Source organism: Corvus cornix, chromosome 7, assembly GCF_000738735.6.
Source record: "Corvus cornix cornix isolate S_Up_H32 chromosome 7, ASM73873v5, whole genome shotgun sequence".
Lineage (NCBI taxonomy): Eukaryota > Metazoa > Chordata > Aves > Passeriformes > Corvidae > Corvus > Corvus cornix.
This window is the reverse complement of record NC_046337.1, coordinates 13,359,434-13,387,070: the sequence shown is the minus strand read 5'-3', so window position 1 is coordinate 13,387,070 and position 27,637 is coordinate 13,359,434. Positions and strand designations below refer to the sequence as shown.

General features: G+C 39.4%; 1 protein-coding gene across 1 annotated transcript in view; it reads right to left on the bottom strand.

Moving 5' to 3' along the window:
- Positions 1-27,637, bottom strand: part of CNTNAP5 (contactin associated protein family member 5) — a 275,472-nt gene that overhangs the window by 52,895 nt on the left and 194,940 nt on the right. The window contains exons 13-14 of the mRNA XM_039554726.1: positions 27,360-27,560; positions 630-786 (exon numbers count right to left, since the gene is read on the bottom strand). Coding sequence (XP_039410660.1) covers positions 630-786; positions 27,360-27,560 — 358 coding nt within the window. The remainder of the gene's footprint in view (positions 1-629; positions 787-27,359; positions 27,561-27,637) is intronic.

The following is a 27,637-nucleotide window of genomic DNA, read 5'->3' as shown; positions in this document are numbered from 1 at the left end:
CTTCCCAAATTCATGCAGCATCAGAGCACAACAAAGGTCAGAACCCAAGGAAGGCTTTAAATATTCATCCTGTGACTCCAGAATTTCCTATGGAGACTGAATCAAAGCCTACAGAAGCCAAACGACTCTTCCCATTGACCTTAAAAAGCTTGAGATCCAATGCAAAAGTAAGTTAAGGCACATTATACTGTTTCATAAGAAGAATAGGAGACTTTTTAGCAGTACATATTTCTTGTTTAGCTGTATCTGAATTTTGCTGTCTAGGCCTCAATTTTCTGCTCCAATGTACACCTATGAACCAAGCTCCTGGAGCCTTTATTCATGCAATGCTCCAGTTGAATCAACCAAAACTTTTAAACAAATAAAATTACTGGATGTGGCATTCAACAAGAAAGATTTTTTTGAAGACCACCCATCCCAGCAACCTACTTCAACCAGATGTCTTCGGCTCAAAAAAGAAATTTAAGGTGAAAGTCCAAATTCTAGCTTCATTTTCATTCTTATCAGATTATACTCAAGCCATTCAAGCATCCTGAACTATGAAACAGGAAATATTTAAGCCTTCTTGCCCTGCTTCCTGCCCCCAGCTCTTCACACAGACACTGCTATACACACGTTAAAATTATTACCATTCTTCTCTATCTGCATCACAGTTGCAAAAATATCTCATATCCAGACAACTTTCTTCCAATCCACATGCACACTGTTGAATGCCCGGAAGAGATCCTCCCCAGTAAAGATGCTTTTCATTGGCACGGCCAACCCACCAAGCAAATGGCATTCCATCTGGATGAAAGGGAAAAAGGGGGGGGGGGGGGGAAGAGAAAAGAGAAAAAGAGAGAGAAAGAGAACTTGATAAGCAAATTGGATTCTCCTGAGAATGAAAAAGAGAATGGAGGTGGACATGTTAGACAATACTGAAAGACAAGATGCAAACTGCAAAGTAACAAACCACAGACTTTGCCCCAAGTTCCATTTTATGGAATACATGTTGAGAAAGCAACAGTTCTGTTGTAATCTCATTTGGTTTGAGGAGCAACTGTTTCACTTCGGGCTCATGTGCCAGTTACTCACGAGAACCTCGGCACCTTTCAGCTGCAGAGACTTTGGAATGGCTCAACATCACTGTCTGCACCAGCTGTGTCCAGGGGTTTTTGTGTGACACTGGGGGGGCAGATCTGACCACTGAAGGAGACTGAAAACAGTTCTCCTGCCATGACTCACACTGTACTGTACCACACAGGATTGGACAAGGACCTGTTGTAGCGTCAACTAGCTTTGCAGGAGCCTCTAGCCCTTGATCAGGATTTCTGACTTAAGAGTCAGACATAAAGAACAAAAATCTACAGAAATAACACACTAACTGATCTATTACTATGAACTTAACACAGTTCCTCACAAAACTAAGACCAAAATTTCTATCGGTTTCTCAGGGAGCAAGACTAGGAATTTTAATGTGTTCTCCATGGGTGGAATTTGCAAATGCGAAGCTCCATGAGATATTAAAACAGGTAGGGCACAAGTGGGAAAAAATATTTCCCTGCTTGGGAATCAATTTATCTCTGTGAAGCTATTTTCTATCTACAGGAGCTTTAAGATCTATGTATTTATATAAACTGAGACAGTTTTTTGTTCAAATTTCAGAATCCATCATGCATCAAGCATTAAGTATTAATAGTCAGATGGAGTAAGCAGAATCTGATGTAATGAGATTCACAGATTAACATTTTCTAAGACTGACTTTGTCTTCCAGCTCAGGTAACTTTTTCATTGACTCCTTAATCCTTAAATCAAGAAATGTAATCAGTTATACATACAGGTAGATGGCAAAATTTAACAAAATTGACATAGCAAGACTTTTTGATCAAAGGAGCTTGGAAAAATAACCTGCATGGCTAATGTAGAAAGATGCATCAATTTACTCTTCTGCTTTACTAACATTATTAGTAGGGAGTATTTCTCATTATACAAGGGAAGAAAACCTAAATTATGAAATGCAATCAAGGTTAACTGTAGAGTGTGAGGGACTAATTAAAATGAGTTTTAGAATCACTTGGCAAAATTAATTCATGTTTATTTTTCTTCTAAGCTTAGACTGCTGAACTGTAAATTCATGAAAAAAGGAAAATAAAAATAGGAAGAGCAACTCCATTCTCACGATACCAACAATTAAGACATGACGAATTTGACCAATACCCAAAGGTACTCATTAGAAAAACACAATCCAAGTACATCTAAGGATTCATCTCTCAAAAATTTACACATTCATTTTAGGCCTCATATTATTGTCATCAAATTTATACTTTCTTTCTTTTCTATTCAGCTGATTTTCTTGCAGAAGTTGATTGCTGCAGCCAGTGAAACAATTCTATACTATATTATTGGTAAATTACTCAGTAAAGCTTGGAATACTAATGTTAATTGAATAAAAGGGTGATTTGTCTAGGAGTAGAAATAGATATTATACAGAAGTGCTTAATCTAATTTTAAAAGTGCCCATTCTGGAAAAAAAAATATTTAGATAAAGATAAATTTTTCAGGCCAACAGCAAATAATGGTATTCATTAATCAAATACAATCTGTGTCAGTTTCCTTTGGCAGAAGTCATTATATACTTAAACATAACAGTGAAATAAGCAATCCTTCACGTGTACTACGAATAAGTAATTTTCTGATGTCTTTTTCAGATCTGTTGTTGTTTGTTTTATTGAGCAATACCAAGCAAACACATGCACATTCAGATTTATGGTATAGATTGGGAAGTGGTAGAAGCACCACAGTTTGAGTAATTTACAACTAAATTAAATACAGTGCTAAAAAATAGAGCATTCAACATTATAAGGAACAATCTTAGACTATCAAGGGAACAGGCTATAAAAAACCAGCATCTTTTTCAAAATTCTATTTATTAGGCAGAGTTCTGCCACCCTTTACTCAAGATGAGTTGGTTTTTCTCACTAACTAGTCCCCTAGAAATCAATTGTAGTATTAGGGAAAATTATACCCTGATTCTTCAAAACTCTTTTCCACATGCTTAGTTTTTAATACATGAGAAATCAGAGCTTTTCAGCAAAGCTCTTAGAAATCTATAGTACTTCATCAACACCTGCAGAGTTTAGGAATTCTGAAACTTATATTGTATGTCATATACCTGTAATGTTGAAGTAAAGTAATAGTTCACAAACAATGCCAATCAATCTGAGTTCTTTCCAGAAAGTTTACACCATTATACCTTGGAAGAGCTGGAGGATGTCTTGCACTGAGATTGAGTTTGGCCAGCTTGTGTTGATTAAGATCCTTTCTTCTAAGTCTGTAGATTTGTTGCAGTATCTTCACTTTTGTAATCATGGTGTTTACAGTTTTTTCAAAGCATTATCAATTCTCCACCACCTCAAAATGAATTAATTTCCCTTCTGTGGTGAAGCCACAGACCAAATCAATGACATTAAGCAAGGATTTAAAATGACCCCATAACCTTATGGTAACATAAGTCAGTAGAGTTCTACTTTAATATTTCTAAGCTAAAAAGTCCATTAATAAGAAGTGCTATTAATTCTTCATTCTTGCACTGTTCCTAGCAATGCATTGTTCAGTAAAAAAGGTTGTCAAAAGCCTACTGCACAACTAAAAGTATTCTTTTCCATCTATTTTCTTCTATTTATAAGGGAAAAAAAATCCCCTGTAAGAAAAGTTTTTTAAGGTTGTCTTTGAACTCTGTGCTATGGTTTTGAAGGAGAACATGCGTGAAAAAATATCCCAAACCAAGCAAAACAAACAAGTCCCAAGTGAATAAATTCACCAATAACCGAACAGTGACCACTTTCTTTCCAGTGATTTCCTTCTGCACTGCTTAAGCTGCCTTTGGAAGGTTTCAATTTTGATAACAAAATCTTCAAAAAAGGCAAATTTTTTGTTTTATTTCCGTCAGAGAACAGGGTGACAGTGCTGTCTGGAAGCCTCTACAAACAGCTGTGGTGTTTACACCACTGTTTTTTACCATAATTTAATATAGTATTATAATAAATATAACGTAAGCATAATATAATACTACAAAATAATAAAATATTATAATTACAATGAATTATAAAACAATATAAAAGAACTGAGCAGGCAGACCAAATTTTATATCAAACCAAGTACTCCTTTATGCTGTCAGGCACAGACTGCAGAAGGTATGGCTGTCACAGATCTTCTGAAAAGAAAGAATAAGAGATATCATCTTCTGTGGATTCTCTATTGGCCTATTCAACAGCTGGGTGTGTCCATCCAAAAAGCCAAGTAAGGCTCTGGAAATCCTGACATATACAATACTGCAATATATGGACAAGAACTCAGTCTGCTTCCATCCAGCAAGGCAGGGAGGGTCAGGCTGCTCTCTGCTGTCAGTTCTCCAGCAGATTTCCCATATCTGCTCCACCACTGTGCTCATTTCAGCTGTTCATTGGTAGCTGCCTGTATGGAATCTGCCTCAGCAGCAGCAAGGCTGGCCCTGACTGCACGCTTCACCAGCACAGAGGCTGAGGACTATGAAGAGATAAAAGACACGTGGAATCAGTTTCCTGTGATCCTTGGGAGACACAGATTGAGATCAAATTCACCTGCACTGCATATCTGCCTCTTCTAGGGACAAAAATGGTTGAACATGTATTTGGTGTCCTTCTACCAGCTCAAAAAAAAATAGCTGTCTTCTTAAATCTCCCTCATACTGACAGTTCTCTCATTTTCCGTATTAGGAGGCATTGACATTTGTAGCAATACAGGTTATTTTCAAAGGTTTAGGCTTGCTCATGTTTTAAATGACATTTTTTCAAAAATTATTTGCATAGGCACTCAGAAGCTGAAGGAGAGGCAGAAGCAGCACTTTCCAACAGCATTTATACACATTATATGCATATCACTGTGTGTATAAATTCCAAGCAACTTCTGTGGACTCAGTTTGCCTTTATAGAGGCAGAAAGTCTTAGTACTGAGAAAGTCTTTATGTTTATACAGCGTGAGTTAAAACAAAGCCATGCATTTTTTAAAGTATTATATTTAAAATATTTGCCAAGATTTGCCTGCATGATTTGTCAAGTTTATTCTTGCTATGGCAACAAACAAAAATCTAATTATGGAAACATAGTAAGATAAATTGGATCCCGTGTTAAACTCTTGTGCTGTATTAACCTAAAGTCTGACACAGTACTTACATACTCCTAAGAGAGTCAAGGTTTTTGGGGTACCCAAGCTATTGAAACAGGTCAGTTAAAGGTCTTTTCCACCACCACATCAGGTCAATTTATTTGCATTTGTCTGTTGAAACACTAAAAGCATGCTGTATTCAAACAACATTCTCTTGGCAATCTTCACATTCATTTTTTTCCCCTAAATTCAAACCAAGTTAAGCGGAACTGAATTTGTAAAATCTTACATCTATAAATTTTACTAATGCAAGTGTAAATAATTTACATCTATGCTTTTTTCTCTTAAAAGGAAAGATTCATACGTCAAGAAGTAGTGAAAATTAGGAAAATACTGATTGTAGAATTGCATAGAGCAATCAAAGCCAATTCTTTGAAAGCTGACTCAAAACTATAAAATATCTGTTTGCACTAGCCACCTCAACAATATCAAATCCTGCAAATGGCTCATCTGATACATTGAACAATATGTGAAACAAGCAGTTAGCAGGTTTTTTTCATACATATGTCTGTAATATACACACACTTATGAGGCAATTTCAAACTGAATAACTGAATTCAGAGGCTAATCCAGAGTACAAATTATCATCTCAGATAATCATTTTTAAAAAGGCTGTTGAATAAATGGAGAAAGCAGTAGGAGAGTGAGAAGGGAAAACTGACTCAATAGTTTTTGCAAGGGTTTACCAAGATTTTGCTTGCCCATGCTTGATTTTTTTCCCATCACAACACTTTTATAGCCTTTTATATTGGAATTTTTAACATTAAATTAACATAAAACCAAATTCTTCCCATTCGGCCTTTCAACAGGGAAAAAAAATTACAGTTTTGATAAATCAAATAAAAAGTATTTAAAATAACTCCGGGAAAAAAAAAAAAAAGAGGACAAATTGGAGAAATATTCCACTCTTAGTTGAAAACACATAATTAATACCTTCTTAGAAGCTATTTGTTCAGTGAAGAAGTCCGCGGTACTAATGACTCAGAATGTGCTTCGGTTTAAACAACAGCTCCCACCACACGGAAAATAAACTGATAACACAAAGTGGGGTGAGCTCAGGCTGTGCTGCATTAACCACAACGTGCTGCCCGTTCTTTGAAGTGGATGCTGAGATTTAACAGTGGAAATGTTGCCTTTGGTTTAAAACCGTCGGCAAGGGTCTCGTGGCTCTGCCCCCACCCTGTGGAAGCAATACCTACCCCCTGAGATGGCAGGCTCTCTGCACCTCACAAACACCCTGCTTTTAAGTCAAGATTGGGTTACCTTGGAAAAAAGTAATGTAATATGGACCAGGAAAAAATGAGAATTCCCGATGACATGGTTCCTTTGAACATTATTTACTCAGTGAGCCACCAAGCCGCCCAGTTGGTTTCTTACCACACTACTCTGCTTCCATGTGGATGCACACCTGTGTTATGCCTGTCTCATCTTTTTCCAGTACAGCCATAATCATTATATAATACTTCCTTCCTTGACCTAAAACCTTCCCCATGGCAATTGTACCAGTTTTATAGTCCTTTCTCTTTCTTGAAACTGTAACCCACATACCACTGCCCTAATTTTCAGAGTGAGAAACATGGTTGCGTTGGAAATCACAGGTGGTCAAACACTGCAGCAAGACAGTCACTCTTTGTATTGAGTACCAACTGTGCTAGCCAGCATCACTAAGAATCTCACTGAATTTGATTAAAATTTCTGGTCAGGATCTGTCATTACTCAAGTCAGCTATCCAAAAGTGAAGTAGTCCTGCTAATGCCAGTGGAACTACCCAACACGCAAGACCACAAAGTTTGCTCCTCATTCTAAAATTACTGTGTTAAGTGTGGTTAGGAAAAGGGGAAAAAAGGCAGTACTTTGCTGATTGTTTCTTGTTCTACAGCTTTGCTGCCAAGGTGCACTGCTTTCACAGAGTCCCAGGCTGAAGTAATTGCTTAAAAAAAACCCAAAACAAAAAAAACCCCACGTGGTAGCATTTTTCTGCTTCTCTTAAGCAGAGAAACCACTCTCCCTCTTAAGTAGCTGTTTCTGCTGGAGTAGCTGTGTCTCAGCAAAAGCAAAATCATCATCAAACCTTCGAGAGACAGATTTGAGGATGAGCATAAGGATTTCAAACCCAAACACTTTTAGATCCTGAGGAACATTAAACCAACATCCAAACTAAAATTTTATGCCTCATGAATGTCCCTGTTGAAGGCCTGAGAAGGCTGAAAATATTATGAGTACTTGCATTCTCCTCTGCTAGGCCAGGCTGGGTTGTTTTCTCAATAAATTTCTGGCCAAGTGACAAATTCCTGAAAGATGCAAGTGGGACTCCAGCCAACAACAGAAACTATGTGAACAGCTGAAGGCATGCAGGTTGGGAAGGAAAAGCAATAACAAACAACTCAAAGAAGATTACGGCTTTTAAGGACACATGACAAAACAGGAAATGGCAGCTTTGAATCCTCAGCTGTTTTGCTGAACATCAACTGCATATCCTACCCTGCTGGAACAAAAAATTGATCTCATTTCCTTTATTTTCTGCATTCCAGCTCACCTTCACTTCAAAACTGTCCCTCTTGCTTTCAACTCCTTTTCCTCTTCCTCATTCCCCTTTTCCCATTTTCTCTGTTTAGCCTAAATCCTCCAGGTAAATTCAGATAAACAAGCCTGACACTGCCTTAACAGATAAGGCTATGACATTGATGCATGCCCTGCCACATCCTTACTCTCTACTGGGACCAGAAACCCATCAGTGCCCTGGATTCAATTGCAAGTGAATAACGACCATGGTTAAGCCACAGTGGGCTCCAACACAACCCTGCCTGGGCCAGAGGAGCAGCTCCTGCTCTGCAGATGTCTGGACTTTTTCCCCTAAGTCATAGGTACAGCCAGTAGGAATAATGGCAATAAGATGTACCCATCATTTCCTGCCCTCACACTGCTCAACCAGCTCTTACGTGTTTATTCCCATCCTCATTATGAGTATCCCCTACCCATTTCCAGAGGAACACCACCTCGTGAGGTGGCTCAATACAGTGCCCAGGAAATGGTCTCTCATTCTTAATCAGTTCTTCTGCAGAAGTATAAAAATGGTTAGTGAGAATAAATAGTAGCAAGTGCTGAATTAATAGATTCATAAAGAGAAGATAAACCAGATTACATAATTCCAGTTCTTGGGAAAGTGCTATGGAACACTGAATGATCACATGTGATTTTGGGTTTCTCCGCACCTGCAGCAGACCAACACTCCTCAGTGGCTCTCTAGGACCTGAGGCAGACAACAGGAGTGACATTTGCAGCCACCCTGTAGTCAGAGAGTGACACAGCCCACTCTCTCTGTGTCCTACTGAAGTCTTATCCATGTTATCTTATGGGCTAACTGGTTGAGGTGCCCACGTGGAATGGAGGAAAGCATGGAAGAGATGAGTGAGTTTATAGGTTTAGACACATCATATGCTCTTCCGAGCTTTTTTTTTAAAGCATTTTATAATGGATGTGAAAGGACCACAGGGAAAAGAGAGAGCGCTGAACAAATGCACCTTATAAAATACTGCAAGGTGAGAGTAGTAGTTTATCACAGCAGTTTTTGTTCTTAAATGCTATTTAAGTTTTCATAGATGAAAGCACTTTCAGAGCCTAGAAATAAGATTGCAGAGGACAGAGGGGAATAGTTGAAGCATCAATGACTATGAATGGTGCATCAAACCATAAACCAATCATTTCACCACAAGAAAACTTAGTATTCAACTATTATTCATGGAAATGTTGAAGTGAGAGAACTTTTACAGAACAGTAGAGCTACTTTATAAGTAACTGTCCCAGGAAAGACCTCCAGGAAGAAACACTTTGTCTCTCATTCATTTACTATTATTTTCCAGGAATAATAAAGGACTGATTCAGCAACCAGTATAGAAGCATCCAGCTCCAGTGAAATCAAGGTAGCCATGCTGACTTGCACTCACTGAGCATCAGGCTGTTCACAGGAACACAGAACAGTTGAGACTGGAGAAGATCTCTGGAGACAGCTTAGTCCAGCCTGCTGCTTCTAATTGTTCTGAAACAGATTCAGGACGTAAGAATTCCTTAGAAAAACTGTGGCTGTTACTGGGTCAGGCAAAGCACCATCTGCAGGTATGCAGCAAACGATATATAGGCCTGAAGGATCTATTTTTACAGAGGGTAAAAAAGAAAAATTAGTTACATATTTGATCCATTTACTCTTGAATTATCCATCGTGACAGCTCAAACCCTTGGGATAGGGCATGGATGAAGAGTAACAGAGGGACAACCTTAACTGCAGCACTTTGCACCTCATGCACTCCACGTGGTGCAACAATGGAGTCCCCAGCTCTGCACAGCTCCCAGGCTCAGGTGCTCTCACCTGCCTACCAGCCTCAGCCTTCAGCAAGAAAGCCCAAAGAACCTCAGGGCTCAGCTTGACCTAATGGTGGTCTGAAGTTCAGGGTATAACTCAGAGCAGGTTGCTCGTTCATGAACACAAGCCAGCTGGAGTAAAGCTGAGTTGAATTAATACAAGGATTAATCCAATTCTTGCTAGAAATCATGGACAGTTGGCTGGACTATGCCCACAATGAAATGCAACTTGATAAACTGGAAAAAGAAAATAGATAAAATGGGGACATTTGGGACATTTAATAGGAGACAGGATGAGTTACAGAAAAACATGCTGTGGAAAGCAATCTTTGCTTGGTCCTTTGGGAGAAACTACATACACTAATAACAGTTCTTCTGCCCTCCTTTATTTTGAAAAGTGTCTGAGTAAAAATGGAATTACTGTACTCAACAGAACTGTTTCCTGTATATGCAGTTTTAACTACCAGCATTAATAATGAGAAAAGGATCCTTATTATTAGTTTTTTTTACCCCTGCTCACATTGCACCAACACAGTCACTAGTAGCTCAAATGGACTGTCTTCAGATTTGACAAGCCTCCACAAAAGACAGATTAATTTTGTTCCCATTGCACTTGCAATGGCAGCTTCTAGGAATAATAAAATCTAGATTCAGGTATAGAGAATCTTTATTAGCACTATTGATTCATGAAGCAACGAGAACACACCTTGTCCTTCAGCTCCCAGGTTAATACAGCAAAACTGACAGTTAGAGAATCACATCTATTTACGTGGGGTGAACTGACCAGAAAGTCATTAGGACAATGTAATTTCCACAGTGTGCCTTTTTGGAATACAACCATCGACTGGTTCCTGTAAGTGGCTGATAATAACTACTGAATTTCATGGCTCAGATTGATCTTAAAGAAATCAGAAAATATCATCAGTAAATACGCTGAATATCTGAACTGGAGTAAAAATAGAAAAACGGTCTTAACAGAACATAATTTAGAAGAGATAATAACATATTGCTAATCCCTTTGAAGCTGCAATCCCTAATTAAATAAATTAGAGGATTTTCATAAAACTGATAGTAGCACTCTGAGATATTATTGGGATGGTGTTTCTGTTTTAGAAAGACACCTTTAGAAAATGAGATCTCATCTCAAGTTCCTCATCTTAAGTTTCCTTTAATACTACTTGGGTAAATGAGCATCTTGGGTGAGAGGGAAGTCCAGTGCCTCTCCCCATGCAATTGTAAATAAAAAGCCCTAAGTGTGGGGCTTTTGTTTCTTTTGCTTTGGTTTGGATTTTTTGTTTGTTTGGTTTTTTGTTTGTTTTTTAATGGTGAAAAAAGCAGTAAAGTCCCTGGGAAGAGCATGCAATGGTAAATAAATAACTGCTGATTTGACACTACTTTCAACTGCAGAGCAATTCTGCTTTCCTCAATGTTACAATTAATGTTAGCAGTTAATGTCTTAAGTGGTGGAATCAGAAATTCAGCTACGATAAACACATGCAGTCAGATTTCAGCTTAAGGATAATAACCAAACTGCAGCATGGCGTTAGTTCAGCTGTCCCTGTCTCAGGCTGCAATTACAGTTCTGTTGGTCAGAGCAGCAGGGGCACCATTTGTCATCCTAAGGAAGGCTGGAGTGCTGTGAGATTGGGCACTTTGGAAAAATGCAGCTGTAGCAGAACATATGTACAGGCAAGACCATGAAATGAACTGGCTCCAAGCCAGCATGTAAAGAGAAAAACAAGAGAATGTAAATGAAAAAAAATCATAAAACTCTGTACTCAGAAGATGCTTCTGTTGATATATCCTGACCAGCTTTAAAGGTCAGGATGACAACAATCTGTCTTCTCTGTGGAATTGCTTAACCAATTTGCAGCTTTTTTCTTCACCCTGTTAGCAACAAGTTTACATCTTTCAAATAGATCTTCTATTTTTTGCTGTTTAATTGGTCTCAGGTTCCTGTATATCTCTCTATACAGTTATAACAAACATGGGTGTGTATTTACATTCCAGCACAGACCGTAGTGGATAGAATATGAACTGCTCAGCTCTGCTCTGTAGCTCTACTGTCACTAACAGAGATTATTATGCAGCTGAAGAGAGTTTTCTGCTCCTGGAGCTGAAGGAAGAACTGAGCTGTACTTTAGCACTGCAGTGAATACTGGAATGGTCAGAGACTGCAGAAGAATGACAACCATGCAACCATGAGAAGCCCTAGTCCTTCCTCTCTTTCCCAAAGCTGAACAGGCCTGTGTGTCTCCTGTATTTAAGGACGAGAGAAAGAACCAGCCCTGAAGCCATTCTGTCAATCTACAAGCATCACAAAGTGAGAATCAAGATCTTTACATATAAAATAACTCTCTACCATAGGCCTTTCATCACAGCTGGTGAGACAAACCTTTCTGTGGGCTGCAGCAAGGCTGTGAATCAAAAGTCCGTAAGATCGTCACATCCATCATCACCACCTTTCCTTCCAGCAGTAAGGCTCCTTAATTGAGTGTACTTTCCTCTAGCCCTGTATAACTTACTACAAATCCTGTCACCTACTGGCTTGAAGAGATGCAGGCAGCTCTATCAGATAGTGGTGTTTGGGTGGAAATAATACAACTGAGGCAGGTAAGTTTTTCTCTCACACTCGTGTAGGATTTTGACAGGTATACATTAATACATGTCATTAGAGTTCTCCAAACTCATGCAAAAACAGGGCTCAATTACTTCCATTTAACTGCCTACACCATTTGCCTGCATTCTTTTCTGGACATGGAGCCCCAGGGTCACAGGCATCAGGTAGAATGAAGTCATGGACAAGATCAAACCCGAGCCTCATATTCAAAACATAAACCCCTGAGGGGCAAATTTATTTTAAAAATATATGAGAGCCCCTCCCTCCAACCTCTTTTCTCTATACATATGCTGCATGCAAATATACACCTCCATAATGGAAGTTTTTCTAGGCAGATTTATGTTAAGAAATTAATAAATACAAGTTACATATTTATGGTTGTAACACACTTAAGGATTTTCTCCCATCTGAAGAGCAGAACAAATGCAAAGGCAAATATTAGCCTGATGCATGGTTCATTAGAGAACAGACTGCAGAAACAATCAGCAATAAGCAATCTCCTGCAAAGAAAAGTGACAACTTCCCTCCCCTCACTAAGTGTTTTTTTTCTTCCCTCAGTCAAATAGCATTTAGTAATGTTGATGTTGTGCCATGTATTTTCTTCCACCCACAGGCAACTGGCCACAGTAAGGTGCATTTGCCCAGAGATTTAGGTAAGAGGTATCTGTATGATGCTGTAAATGCAGAGATACAGAACACTGATGTGTATAAAGGAAGCCACCCTCTAGCACAGGAAGAAATGCATTTGTCTGAATTTAGGCTTCTTTTCCACACTGTGAGTAAAAGTTTTAACCATAAAGCTTTGATTTTAAATGGAATACATAAATGACTCCCAAACAGCTGTCCTACTTAACACTACTATGTAAACATCTGTTCACATTCCTGCATGCAAATAAGAACATCAGCTTGCACGTCTCTTAGACTCAGATTAGTCTTTATCAAGTCCTCCCAGAAAACACAGGGGTGGAGGCCAATGACTGTGTGAAGTGGGAAAGAAAGGAAATTCTTGAGCTTGTTTTGGAGAATTGATCCTTGGAGAAAAGATGGATGATGGAGAATACAAAAAAAACTAACTACATGCAAAAACCCAACACTTTTCAGTGTGTCTGCTTTAATGGAAGTTTCCATTCCTGTCTCTTTCTGGTGGTTTTCTACTTCATCACATATTTTAACAGCTTGTTTTATAACTGGACTTTGTGTCAAATTTTTATCCCTCTTTATTCAAACCATCCTTTGAAAGTGCCAGGGTCCCAGACCTGCTCCTGCTGAACTAAATGGGATTCTTGACATTGAGGTGAATGGAAACAGGACTGGGATGGCTATACGCCTCATTAGATACACCATTCCATAGCACCCTCTAAAATTCTGCTGAACTCTCCCTTTCAAGCAAATAAAGCTGGTAAACTCAGAGGCCATGAAATGTCACTATTACATTTCAACACTTAAACGGAGGTACCTGATGAATTAGCCATCTTCTTGCCAGGCATCTTAGAAAACTGCAGCCCCTGAGGGATTTCCCCTGGCCGTTACCACTTATTGCAAAGTCAAAGAGAGAAAGCTAAGGTTATTGTTTTGCCTGTGGAATCAAAATATGCTGAGAGTGCACGTTATTCCCCAGACTTAGAGGTTTATTGCATTTCTAATTCACACCTAAGGTCACCATATGTCAAGTGAGTATGCATTCTGCTACCATGGCTACTGCCATCATTTTAACTCTAATGCCAAATAGTTCTAGATTGGAACAATACTGTCTTGGAAACAGCGCAATTTAGTGCTTATAGCGGAAGACTGGTCTTCTGATTAAAGATGGAAAATTAAATGTTTTGGTTCTACCCTTGTATTTGTCACACTCTCCAAAATCATACAAGTGATTTAATCACTCTGAACCTTCGTTTTCATATCAGAAAGTCAAAGAACTAATGGGCCTGAACAACAAGAGTAAACAAAGCTAGTACAGCAGCAACTGTGTCTTCTCCATTGAGAAAAGTTAATAAATTTATCAGTCTTTGATCAAATTTCATTCAGCATTTAAAAATACAGTATGAGGTTTGAAATCTGTTACTTGTGTCCTGACAGGATTGCACTATGGTGGAGATGCTTCCCTTTGCATAATGCATTAATGTGAATTTGACCACACAACTGTCATTCCTTGTCATTTAAGCAGTCTTACAGTTAAGCAGCCATAATTGTCCTTTGGGTGTTATCTTAAATACATTAAAAAAGAAATTGAATGCTTTCACCACATTATAGCTGGGACACTTTTTCAAAGCTAATTTCTATGTCTGTGAATTATTCATAATACACTTCAAACAGGCTCTTCCGGATAAGGTAATTGACCTTGTCTGCATGAAGCACCTACTACCTTGCCTTGGGATAATTTAATCTACGATGTGGTCCATTATTCAAAGGTAATGTCTTTTCATTAGGTTAGGCAATATATTATCACTCAACTAGTCACCTAATTCTGCATTTAGCCTATTCAGGTTTTCACTTTTTTTGTCATAGGTTACACTCATCATAGCAATATCTCACATTTAAGTAGCATGGTGTAACAGTAAGACAGCATTCTCTTGATAAATGGAAGCAGGACTTTGAGGATTCTAATTTCAAGATTTACTTGTGCATTTTAAGCCTCGGTCGGCTTTGTGTCTTCCATGGGTGAAAGGAGCAAAGGGTATCTGTTCAGTAGGAGCTAGTGTAAGGTCAAACCACAAGTACAACTAATGGACCAGGAGGCAGAAGTTATGTAAATTCACATACTGCTCAGTGGAAACACTTAAGTGCTAATGAAACATATGCTAAATCACACGTATGACACATATATAACACCTCCACAGTTTTGTTTTGCTGTGTAGAGAAACCCCTGGTTGGTGTGCCACATGAGGGAACAATTAGCAATGCTGGCTGTAGCTCAGGCTGGCTCTGAACCACTGTGGCCTTCCCCGTAACAGACTTTTATTAGGACCCAATTCCCTGCTACATGTTCCTCCGAAAGACCTTGCTCAGTGAAGACCAAAGTAACTGATTATTTTTTGCATACGCATGGCGTGAAATCTCTGAGAGAGAAAGCTAAACAGCTGAGCACTCAGCTCTCTCCTGCGCTCCAACTACTCTGAACCACTTCAGCAGAATAAAGCAGCTCTGAATCTACTGTAGTCAGTCACTGACAAAGTCCTCCTGCATAAGTAAACCCTTGAGTGGCAGAGTGATCTGGAGGAGCTCCTGCATCAGTCCCTCTCCTGGCTCCAGCAAATGGCCAGAGATGGTATTCTAATTCATACTGCACCACTCCAGTAACCAGGCTTAAAGATGCTTCTCCACCCCTCTCTACCTCAGTATTGCAGGGCACACCTCTGTAAGAACAGAGTGCTGGCTTTTTCAATCTATCAGTGCTGAAGTGCTTAGATGCAAATACTGCATTAACAACTGTTAAGCTCCTCTAAATACCTGAATTTTTAAAATGTTTCTGTGTTTTTTAGTTTGTTTTATACTAAAGTGGAATTTAATGAAAGATGTAATAACTCAGGAGTTAATCCACCACCTTACTTGCCTAAATCAGTATAAATATGCTGAATCCAATGGATCTGATCCTGCATATCTTTGAGCTTTTTAATTTTTCAGTTGAATCACTCGTTACTGTAGCTTCTCTCAAGCTGTCCATTAATAGAATGTTATGATTATGTTAGCTGTTCAAAGCTTTTTAATCATGTTATATAAACACAGTTCAGTCTATGAACTGTTTATCTTGATTAGATATTGTTTGAGTATTCACTTAAAATTATGAAGCATTGTTTTAGAGCAGAAATAAAGGCAATGGCATCAAAGACATCAAGGTGTTAAAGTGAACATTTACTCTGAAGGTCATTGGCTGAATTCCTATATGCATGAATATTCAGGAACAATCTGGTCATGCCTTGGAAAATTTATGCAAAAATCTCAGTATCATTGTCCAGACTGATATTAAAAAAAAAAGAATTATGAAAATTATCAAAGTGAAATTGAAATTAAATTCCAGTAAAATAGGAGTGAAATAGCTGATATTTATAATTTCCCATCAGCTAAAACAAACTAGCCAAGGGAAGCATTGTTCCAAGCAAGATTACCTGCAACTGGCCTGACTGCTAGATCATATTTCACAACGGTCGAGTGCCTTCCATTGTGTAACCACAGTTGTGTACTGCACTCTGATGGCTCCTGTCGCTATAATATGGTTATGTTTACCCATTAGTTTCTGCTTTTGTGCCACAACCCAGCAACTATGATATTACAATTGTTCTAATGGTCTGTTTCACTTTGTTCATTTACCTATTAATTTTGGCAATGGCATATTTCATGGAACATAAATTTCATCCTCTGAAAACATGACAACCTGTAGTACAATATGGTCAGACAGATCCTGGAGCTTTGTACGGGAGTAAAATGAACTGTCCAGGGTAGCATTTTGGAAAGAACATATCTCCCTCTGGAGGCATTGGTTGTATCTGAGGTGATTACTTCAGCACTAACAGGATGTAATTATTCACTCAGTAAAATTCTGCCGCTATTAAGTAGGTACTTTTAATGTTCTGCAGATTGACTAGTGGTCCTAGAATGTCTCACAGAGGTAGTATACAAAATGCAACACAATCTCTTTGTCCGAATCCAGAACATAAGTGTGCACTGGGAGGGAAGCGACCTAGAAAGCTGCCACTTCTTTGAACATGGAGGCTCTGGAAAACAGGACCCCAAAGCAGGACCTAAAAAAATGCTCATTGAAGGAGAGCCTTTCCCAGTTCGATGGCAGATATTAGAGGGGCAAAACAAATGGATCAAACTGACTTTGTGTAGCCAGAGAAAAAGCCAAAGGGAGATGAAACTGAGCCTAGAAGACAACTTTAGAAGACAACTTGTCCTAGAATTCCACCCTCTGCTGCTGCCTTAGCATTCAATCATACAGATTTCTCTCTGGGAAACAGCCCCTAAACTTCTGTCACGCCCCAAAGTAGTATCATGTGGATAAAATCCAAGACTTTGAAATCATGGTGACAATGGGAAGCAAAAAAATGCTAATGAACAGAAAGCCTTTAGCTAAAAGGAGAAGAGTAACCAACATTACTTTGTCTTGTACCAGGCCTGACAATATTCATGTAGCCCAAAAAGTGAATTGCAGCCAAATTCCACTCTTTTCCTCCTAAAAGGAGGAAAGAATATTTACATGACTTCAAAAATAGGCAAACACATACTTTCCCAAAAAGAGAGAACTCTATCTGTATGGATACATAACTTTATGGATTCTGACTATTTGAATCATCAGATGAAGGAAAAGTTAGTATTTAAAACAAACATATCATGAAATTGATGTTACTCTTCTCTCAGATCCACTTTTCAGATCTCGGGTCATTTTTTAAAACAGCCCATCATAGGCTTGGACTCATCAGCAAAACAAACCTGTCAGACCTTAACTAGCTTCAGTAACACAAAATTGAGAAAAAGAACAGCCAGGAATCATTATCTTTTCCTTCCTACCAACAAATGTCACTATGAACATTTTGACCACATTAAATGAGACAGCCTGAACAAAAAGAAGTAAAAAAAAAAAATGGCTACTGATTGCAGTCTAAACTACTGGGAGCACCTTTCATGTGCTATTAATGTTAATATACTGAAATCACTACATGTTATAAATTAGACATGTCACTTTAAACTTTTTGGGGAAGTGGAAGATTTAGGGAAAGCGGGACAGACAGACATTTTTGTATCTGGCATGGTGAGAAAATATGCACATCTGCATCTCATTTTAGCCTAAATTAAGATTTCCTTTTAGCACTAGGACACATGGAGTGCATCTCTCTCTGTTGATTCTAGCGGGCTTTAGACATTAATCACAACCTGGTTTTCTAGGGAAATGAGACATATTGAAACATGCTACATTGCATGTTTGTGCACATCGGTGTCTATTGCCCAAGTAACTCAGGAACCCACTGGCCAATTTCAGGAACTTTTGACTGAGAAATATGTTCCTACAGGTTCCATGTACTGCCTAAGCAGAAAACAGGCACTAGTGCTAGGAGAGATCCTCCTGGTACTCAGCCTAAGTGAAGGTTCCAATGCATTTTCATTCCTCTGTGTACATTAAAAATCCATACAGAAGCTCAACACTAAACCACAAAACCAAAGGAGAAATAGCAACATTTATTACTTCACCAGTTACAGTGCAAAATCACAGCTTCCTCCCATTATCTGGCTGAATACACCAAAAATCCCATTATACCCCACCTGAGTATACCATTACCTTCCATCCAGTTTGGCAGGTCCATAAAAATTCACAGGATCACATCTTCCTGCTAAATCACCATAACTGTGGTAACACAAAACTAAAGGTACCTCTCAGGGATGACTTTCATTCTTCCACTAGTAGCACAAGGGCAAGGCACAAGAGGTACCTACAGAGAGCTCACACTTGGAGTCCAAGACATCAGAGGTGTTCAGCTGAGAGGAAACACTCTTATGGTGCTTTTTTGTGGCTACAAGAACTTGGCCATTGGTTTTAGAGGGGTACATTTAAATCAATCTAAAGGGCCATACCAGTTTCAGGCAAAATTTATGTCAGTTGCAGCCTGATGCCTCAATTTTCTTCTCTGCTAAAGAAGAAAGCTACCTTTAGAGGGGAAGTGCATAGATAATTGGTTAACCTTTCTAAATGCTAATGCTGAAAAAAAAAAAAGATTTCTTCTGGGGCTTCTGAATTCTGCTCTTGAGAGTAAAGGAAGAAGGCTCTTGATGTTGTTTTGAGTCTTGGACAGATCAAGTGGGAATACACACCTTGGCTAAACCAGTCTGAGTCTTTTTCTTGTCAAAAGGACTTGGAAAAGATTCAGGCTCAAAAGCTTTTTCATTTTTGTTCTCAATCTTTTGGGCCAAGCAGATAACAAAAAAGCTTCTCTAAAGAAGGTTTTAAAAGGGTTATTTTCTTTCAGGTCACCACATCTTTCTAGCTACTTGTCACAAGTGCCAGTCAGATCTGCTCCTCTCCAGATCAGTCCAGGCTGGGATGATGTAAACAATTCTAAATTGCTTTTAGATGCTTCTTGTGAGTGGAAGAAGTACACAACTTTTTTTCCCCAGTGTCTGGAGACATTTTCTCAAAGTATGCTTGCTTAGCCTCTACATTTTGGGGTGTTCTTTCCACAAAAGAAAGTAAGAGACACTTAGAAGAGTGTCTCTTATGCCCCCCTTAACACCAGATAGCTCACGTAAGAGTATTTTTGTTTAATGTTTTGCTTAGGGAAGATTTTTGTTCCCTTGTTGTTTGAATACCAAGTAATGTCAAAATGCCACCTTCAGCTGATTCTCGTGGTTTCATTCCTCCTGTCTCTGCCTTCACACTTTCAAATGTGAAAACAAATTTTCCACAGGCTATCTTCAAACTGCAATGAGGGTAAAATTCCCGGACTTCAGATTTACAAGCAATGAATCTGATCACTAATCTAATTATTCAGAGTAAAAACCTGTCTTTTTTTACCATAGAGTTGCATTTTCTTTTCTCCTAATTACTTATATGATTAAGTTATGCCATTGATTATTTTGTGTATAGCTTCCTAACACCTTTGTTTTCCTGGACAGGTCAAACCAATCAAAACAAAATCTAAGCATAGGGGTTCCATCCCATCTGATTTTCTGCAAGTGCCTTGCTATAAACCTACTTTCTTCCCTAAAACAGGGGTCAAATGAACTGAAAACACACAAAAAACAGAGAGATTACAGCCCCAAATGCTTTTTTATCCCCAAAACCTATGTAAATAGCAATGAAAATTAATACTGCTATTTACTAATGCCACTCATGTGGCATCTTGGTAGAAGAGGTCAGATGAGAACTCTTCCAACACTATGATTTACATCTTCTGTTCTGCAAAATCAGAAAACATCACTCTCTGCACTGGCCCAAATTTGACAGACAAATCAGTATAATGTCATTAAGACAATCTGAGTCTAATGGAGCCCAAGATGCTCAAAGTAGGACAGCCAAAAGAAGCAGACAAATGGAAGTGTGATGAGAACACACTCCCTGCTGTGGCTCTAATGAGGGAGAAGGCACACTTTTCTGCTCAAGCAGCAGTCCTGCTTTCTTCCTTGAATGGAGGACAGGTTGCTGCCATAGCTAATGACCCACTAATGTAACAAACCATGGATTAGCTGTTTGTTTCTAATCACCATTATTTATTTATTGTTAACAATATGCTGAGTTCTGCAATAAAAAAAAAAAAAAAAAAAAAAGAGACTATCACTGCTCATGATTAAGGGAATGTTGGCTGGAATAGCTTGAAAGAATTCTGTCAGTCTTCCCTTCTTCAAACTGTGTGTATGAATAGTTTATACAACTGGGTCTCTCAAGCCAGAGGTATCACTAAGATGTGTTTGGTCCTGGCACACATGTGACTCATAAAATTATCCACTTCCAAATTCTTACATGGACTGCAGAACTCCCTGAACTCAACATTTCTGCATTACTGAGCTATGGGCACTTACACATCCCATAGGTTTCACAGGTTGAACAAAAGATATCATCGACTTTACTCCAAACCAGAAGTTCTTTGGGAAAAAAAGTCCCAAAACAACAGATTGCAGAGGTCAAGTAAACATCTTGCAACATCAGTTCACAGTACTGACTTCCTTACAGCACCACCAATAACAGTGCATGCAATGAATTCCAGAACCCGGGCTCAAAATCTGTTGTCTAGATTTACATTTCATTTAATTGTCCTTTGTGCCTTCATTAATATCCCTGGTCATGCTTCCTGTATACTGGAAAAGATAATTTCCATGTCAGTAAAACATAGTAGATCTATTTAGTTTGGAGTGACAAATTTGTTTTCTATGAAAACTGTAAAACATCTCAAATGAAATGAAATTTGGCAAAATAAAATAAAAGTATAATTCTAAAATTGCTCCTTAGACTTACAGAAATAAATTCATTCAAGGAAAGAGAAAAGAATCCAAACACACAACAAAAAAGCAACAGAAATATGCAGTGACAGCAGAACTATGAACAATGTACTCCATAGAAGAAAACAGGAGTTACCCATACAAGCTCTCTCCTCATTACTCCATCAGTCCTCACTTTGAGAGGTGTTTTCTTAAATTCACCTGACACATTATGTCTAAAGCAAACACAGATAATGGTGCTCCAGTGTTCACTGGAGCCATCCCAGGAGACTCCTGCCCTGCTGGTGTCACTCCAGAATTATGTCAGGTAGCATTATAAGCCTGCCCTCTACTGCAGCAGGGCTCAATGCGGGAACATGCTTTCCTTCCACTGGGTTAGAAGCCATCCTGTGTATGGCTGAGGATGGATTTATTCCCATGTTTTTCCCATCATTCAGCCTCTTGGCTGCATTTCCATCTCAGAGAAACACAAGACTGGATGAGCAGTAATGGCAGAGAGTAGCTGCCGTTCCTTGCTTGGCAGCTATAGCACACTGTGCCTCTCTGCTAGGCACAGAGGATAGTATAGGGCAAGGGAAGTAAAGGGTCAGAAACTGGGATAATGATATTTCCACTGCTCACAGGTACATGCAGGCTCCATGCCAAGCTACCTCTGCCATGCTGCAGGTCTTGTATTCTTCTCAGACCACCTGCATTTTAATCAGCTGCACACAAAACCCAGCCATCTTTAAAAATGGCCTCTAAATCTCTCCCTAAAAATAAAGGGGGTGTATTGCATTACTGTGCTGAACTCTCTCCCGAAGTCTCCAAACATAGCACAAGTTGTCTGAAGTTGTACTTGTGAGAAGCTGTCACTGCTTCTCACTATGAGGGGAGAGACAAGCTATGGTGATGGAAACACAGATGGCAATCATTCTCAAAAAAGGGATCTTAATTACCCAACAACAATCACAGCACACAATCTACACCTGCCACCTATCCACTACTCCTTCAACACAAGCCACTTTTTCAGGGCAGACTGCCCTGTTATATGTTATTTTGTGCAATGAAAAATAGTCTCCTGGTAATGCAATAACAATTTAAAGTTATTTTGTACAAGAACAAATAGTCCCCTGGTAGTGCATTAACAATTGCAAGTACTGGAATGATAAACTGGAAATTATATTTAAAAGGCATAATATAATAGTGAGCAAAACCCCATTGGTAAATGACTGCTTGTTATGGGTCATTTTATATCACCTCCTGATACATCTATGTAAAACACTCCATCAGAACCCAGGCTTCAGACTCCTTTCTTCATAAAGCTTTACACTGAAGTGGTGAAACCTTGGTGCAAACCACACCTCAAAAAACTGTGGGCACTTCAGGTGAAAAAATACTAGAGTTAGTGAAAGTCCTAGATGAGTAACTAAATGCACTATAAAAGCGCTAGATGAGCATGAATGTGTTTCACTGCATCCTGTAATACAAGAACGCAGTGCACTGAGCAAAACTGTAGTTAAAAACACATTTAAAAAAAAGTAGTTCTGTAAAACAGCAAGTGGGGAACTCCTGGAATCTGCTTTCTTAGGAGGCCACAGGGCAGGCAGCCTAATAAAGTTCAAAAAGTGATTAAACAAGTTTATGAACAACAGATCCATCGTGGATACTAAAAGGGATTGGCATAAACTCTAGTGCCCTTATTTGAGCAACTGTGGGTGATGGGGACATATTGAGGGACGTGCTAAAGACATCAACTTGTGTACTCACCCTAAGTTGCATCTCTCCGGCAGCCACTACTGAAGGCAGGGCCCTGAAGGACATTTCTAAGCACCTTATGCTCTCACATCACTGGTCTCATCTGGAGCTAAGGAGGGAGCCTGCACAGACAAAGCTCTAGCAACATACAGGGTATAGATAAAAAAACAAGTTGACCTGTCTCAGCAACAGAATTAAGTCTAAACTAAGAAATTAGGACACGTTCCCTGCTGTGAGGCAGCACTCCATCTCTGCCTCCAATAAGGAGCTACAAAATGCAAATGCAGTGGTTCACCAGGACTGCCTGGCATAAGGGGTCACAGACCATGGGACAGCACCTGGTGCAGCTTGGCACTGAGATATGGGTCTAGCTGGGAGCCAAAGGGGAGGAAGGAGGTGGAAACCTGGGTGCAAGTCATATAATAGTGGGACTTGACAGATGGTAAGTCCAGGGAAGAGGTGTGTAGTTTAGGATGGGTGTAGTTTAGGATTGAAGTTCAAAATTAAAGCTTAAGGTGACATGGTGTAGGAATTCTACAGGAAAGATAAAAATAAGGAAGAAGTCAGGAAAACCCCACCACCTATAGACATTCCTATTGCTTTGATTTTGCTCTGGGACTGATCTTTTCTCAGTCCCTGCCTACACAAATGTGCTATGAACTTGACAGACTGTCAGCCAAGTATTGTAAAGCAAGCTATGCTGCCACTGATACAGCCATCACTGTGCTAAGTCTTTGAAAAGGTGGATGTGAGGCAGCTTCCCAAGTGATAAGCATTTGAGTACACTCACTGCTCCTAGAAAACTGAGAAAATTCAGTCAGAGCTGGGGGTTTTTTCAGTTAATGAAGTGTTTTCATACCTTCAAACATCTTGTACGTTAACAGTTTAATTAAACATGCATCTGCAAACATGCACCTATCCTTGTAGACCTGCTCTTTCCTTAGGTATTGCCTAAGATGCTCCATAAAGAAAGGAAATCAAAGCCCTGGGGGGGCTACATTTCTTTTCATAATATTTTATATTCTTCTCAGAATAGAGAGAGAACATTCAGAGGTAGCTCAACTCTCCTGCCCACCCCGCTCATTTCCTGCTAGCTTGACTTGGCCTTTATTTGTAAGGATAAGATGGTGGTGAAGTCTGCAATGTTTTCCTAAGAGTGTGTGTCACTTTCCTAATTAATGCAAACTGTCAGATTTATGTGAGTGTCTCTCCAACAGGCCTGGGAAAGTCACCGGAGACTTGTGATTTCTGGTTATACAAAGCTTCCTTTGCCAGCTTCATGAGAGAGCCAGCTATGCCTTGATGAACAGACATCTACTGCAGTGTTCACAAACCTCCTCAAGATCTCTCTGATGGCAGAGATGTAAAAAACTACAGTTCAGGGCAATTTAACTTCTGCTTTCAAAGACATGCTTGCAGCTAAGCTGTACTATGACAGGGAGAACCAATAAGGCTGTTCCAGACAGCAGGAGGTGGAGATGAGTAAACTCCTCTGCCAACTGCCAGATTGCAAGTCTGACACACTGCAGATATAAATCCAAGAAACTCAATGGGGATACTATGCTCAGTCTCACCTGCTGAGGATGTGCCTGTGTCTTCAGGGCAGGAGGGAGTAGCAAAAGAAAAAAGAGAAATTCCTTGATATAACTGGAAAGATTTTTTGCATGCCAGGAGCCTCCCTGGGCTTCTCTCTGAGTCAGCCCAGAATGCCTTGCTTGTCCCTTTGCCCCACGTCAAAGCTGTGAAAGCCAAAATTGCTATGTAAAAACATACATCTTTGCACTACGAATGCAAAAGGAAAGAGAAATGTTTTTATTGCTTCTCTGTGAAACAAGATAATGTTTAGATCCTGAAGACAAGGATTTGGTGTGTTGGTGCTGCCAGCTGTAATAACCTAATCATGTGTTCCATCTCCTTGCAGGGGAAAAAAAAAGAGCAAAGCCCAGAATGAGAGTAAGCTCAGAAATGGATTGGATTTCTTGCAGGAAAAGGAGCTTTTATAACTTTGTCAAGATTAGATATACCTCTGGGAGATGCCCTTCCATCAGGCAATCACCACTGGGCTCAGCACAGAGGTAATAATGAGTGGAGACATTCAGCAAGCTGCACTAGGTCAGGTAACATTTCCTGCTGGCCCACGGATGCAGTACTGTCATCAATACACAGGCATTGTGTACTGACTTCTACAGTCACATCTGAAGTGTTGCTCATTAACAGCAATTACACAATAAGATACCCTGGCAACACAGAGAGAACACAGTGCTTTAGGGATCCAGAAGTCTAGGCCAAATCAAGAAACAAAACCCAAGAGTTTTGATCTTTGTTCTGTTGCTCTGTCCCCAAATCAAACTCCCTCCAGTCTGGGCAAAAACAACACAGGTGAGAACCTTCTGCAGCAAGTCCAGCAAAACACCCTGAGGTTACTCACACTTGTAGCTCATCTTCAAGTTTTGGAGTGGAAAGTCCTTAAGTCCTAGAACTCTTCAAGACACCTAAAGTGTTCAGTAATACTTGGTCTCTACGCTCCTCTGTAATATAGTGGCATTTCACCTCAAAATTAATATCAATTAATAGAGCTTGGGGAAAGTAATTATTTTCTACAAAAATACTTAATACTCAGTTAAGAAAAAATTACCCTTATCTTGTCATTTCAAGAACTGGAACGTTTTATTTTTGAGCATGTTTTATATCTTGCCAAATTTAAAGCCTTAGACTAAAGGAACATTCAAAAGTGTAATTAAAAAACATACAAAAGGAAGAAAAAAGGAGGGAAAAATGATGGTGCCTGCCACATGCACAGCACTAGATTGCAATTTTTAATTTTTTTTTTTTTTAATTTCTCAGCTGGAACTGCCATAAAGACTAATGAGTTATGCAATTCTTGTGTGGTCAACTGTCAGGACCACAGTGGCACTGCAGCAGCTGCAAGAGCACAAGCCAGACTGCTGGACACCATCCACACGTCCTTTCCCTTGAGGAATCAGCCACAGCTTTGGTCCTGGACAAGTGGAAGATGAGCTGCCTGTCAGGAGCCATCTTAGCCAGTCTGCCCGTTGTCTGATAGCTTTAGCCCTGAAGATGCACAGTTTACATACTGTCAATTTACACAAAGTTACCTTTACTTTTTTTTCCCCAAAGTTTTGGTTCTCAGGAAGTGCCCCCAGCTTTAGAGAGGCCCCACATACAAGAGGCCTCTCAAAACCCATTCATAGTGTATGTTCCTGCATACACACAACCAAGCGTCTCACAGAAATGTGCAGAAATAAACACATGCAGACCTGCTCTAATATTCTGGCATTCATCCCTAAAACAACATTTTAGAAATAATCCCTGTGGGGTTTTATCTTCATGCCATATCAAGTGTGGTGTAGGATACAGAAGCCAGCAACACTGGAAGTATTTGTAAGACATCAATTCCACTTCTTTATGAGCAGTTATGCCCACATTTTGTTTTCTGTTTGTGCTCTACCCTGGATGCTGATATTAATATTTCATTCTTTAGAAAAAGATTAGCAATACAAGCAGTTCTTGGCTGGTAAATCTGATGATAACAAAAGACATAATTCACAGCTTTTAAAAATAAACTGACTGTAAGGCATCTGATTACTGGATCCATAAACATTCAGTTATATAGTAACTTTGTTGGAACCAGGAGAGGTTTCGCTACATCTCATTAGGCAATATGTTTTTAAGACAATAGGAACTCCCACTGCAAGCTCCCCTTCAGGCTTTCCATGCGATTTCTGCTGAACTACAAACAAATTTAAGAGTTGCTAATAATCAAATAATCACCAGGACCATACAGACATTAAAAGTAACAGTAACAGAGGAGACTTTGAAGACATTGAGAAGTCTGCCCTTAATGTCATTCATCTCTCCAGATAAACAGACATAAAATCCTGACATCAAGACAGAGTTGACTAGAAGCCAGACATCTTGAGTAGACACTGGGAATTTGGTACTGCAGAGAAACACAACCTGATGACACCCTCTGCTTTCTTTTTTTCTGCTACATTAAGCCAAGGGAAAAAATGTATTCCTTTTATTGCAAGGGGAAAGTTATTTTTTGCCCCAGAAACTGTACTACCAAGCACTCTAAACATCATATTCAGGGCTGTGGGACTCAGAAGAGGTTGGACCCCTCCCCGGCATAAGATTATGAGTCTGGAGCAATCTGGATGCTTCTTATCTTTAATATACAGGTAAAAACTGTAAATGAATAAAAACATCTGTTTTCCATCACCTAAATACACTTTTTGTGGTTTCTAGGTAGCACTTTCCATTGTGGAAGTTTTCAGAGTCTGGGCATGCATGGACTTAGAGAGTGAAAACTACAGAGCTCAGACTCTCTTGCACCAGAGCACAGGCACTGCACAGTAGAATCCAAAAAGGTAAAAGGTTTTTCACTCCATTCTGTATTGTTACTATTAATTTCGGGTTTTTTATTGGTTTAGGTTTTTTTCTCCTCAGCTGCAGTGTGGCCTGTACCTGCTGTATAACCCATAGGAGTTAAGAAGGAATGATTTGGGATGCTGGCACTTACTCGGGGTGTTGAGGAGCCGTGACTTTTTGCAGTGGTAGGCTGCCTCCTGCTCGCAGTACTCAGCACTGTTTATCACGGCCTCCAGCTGCTCCGCACTGCTGTTGTAGTTGAAGGACATGGTGTAGGGCTTCTCTGGACCAGCTCCTTGCACTCTGGTCAGCCCTGTGCTGTTGTGCTGCACTGCAGTCCAGATCTTATCTTCTGTTAAATGGAAAACGATTGAATGAGAAGTTAACAGCAAAACACTTCCAGCAAGGGGGGAACAAAAAACCCAATTG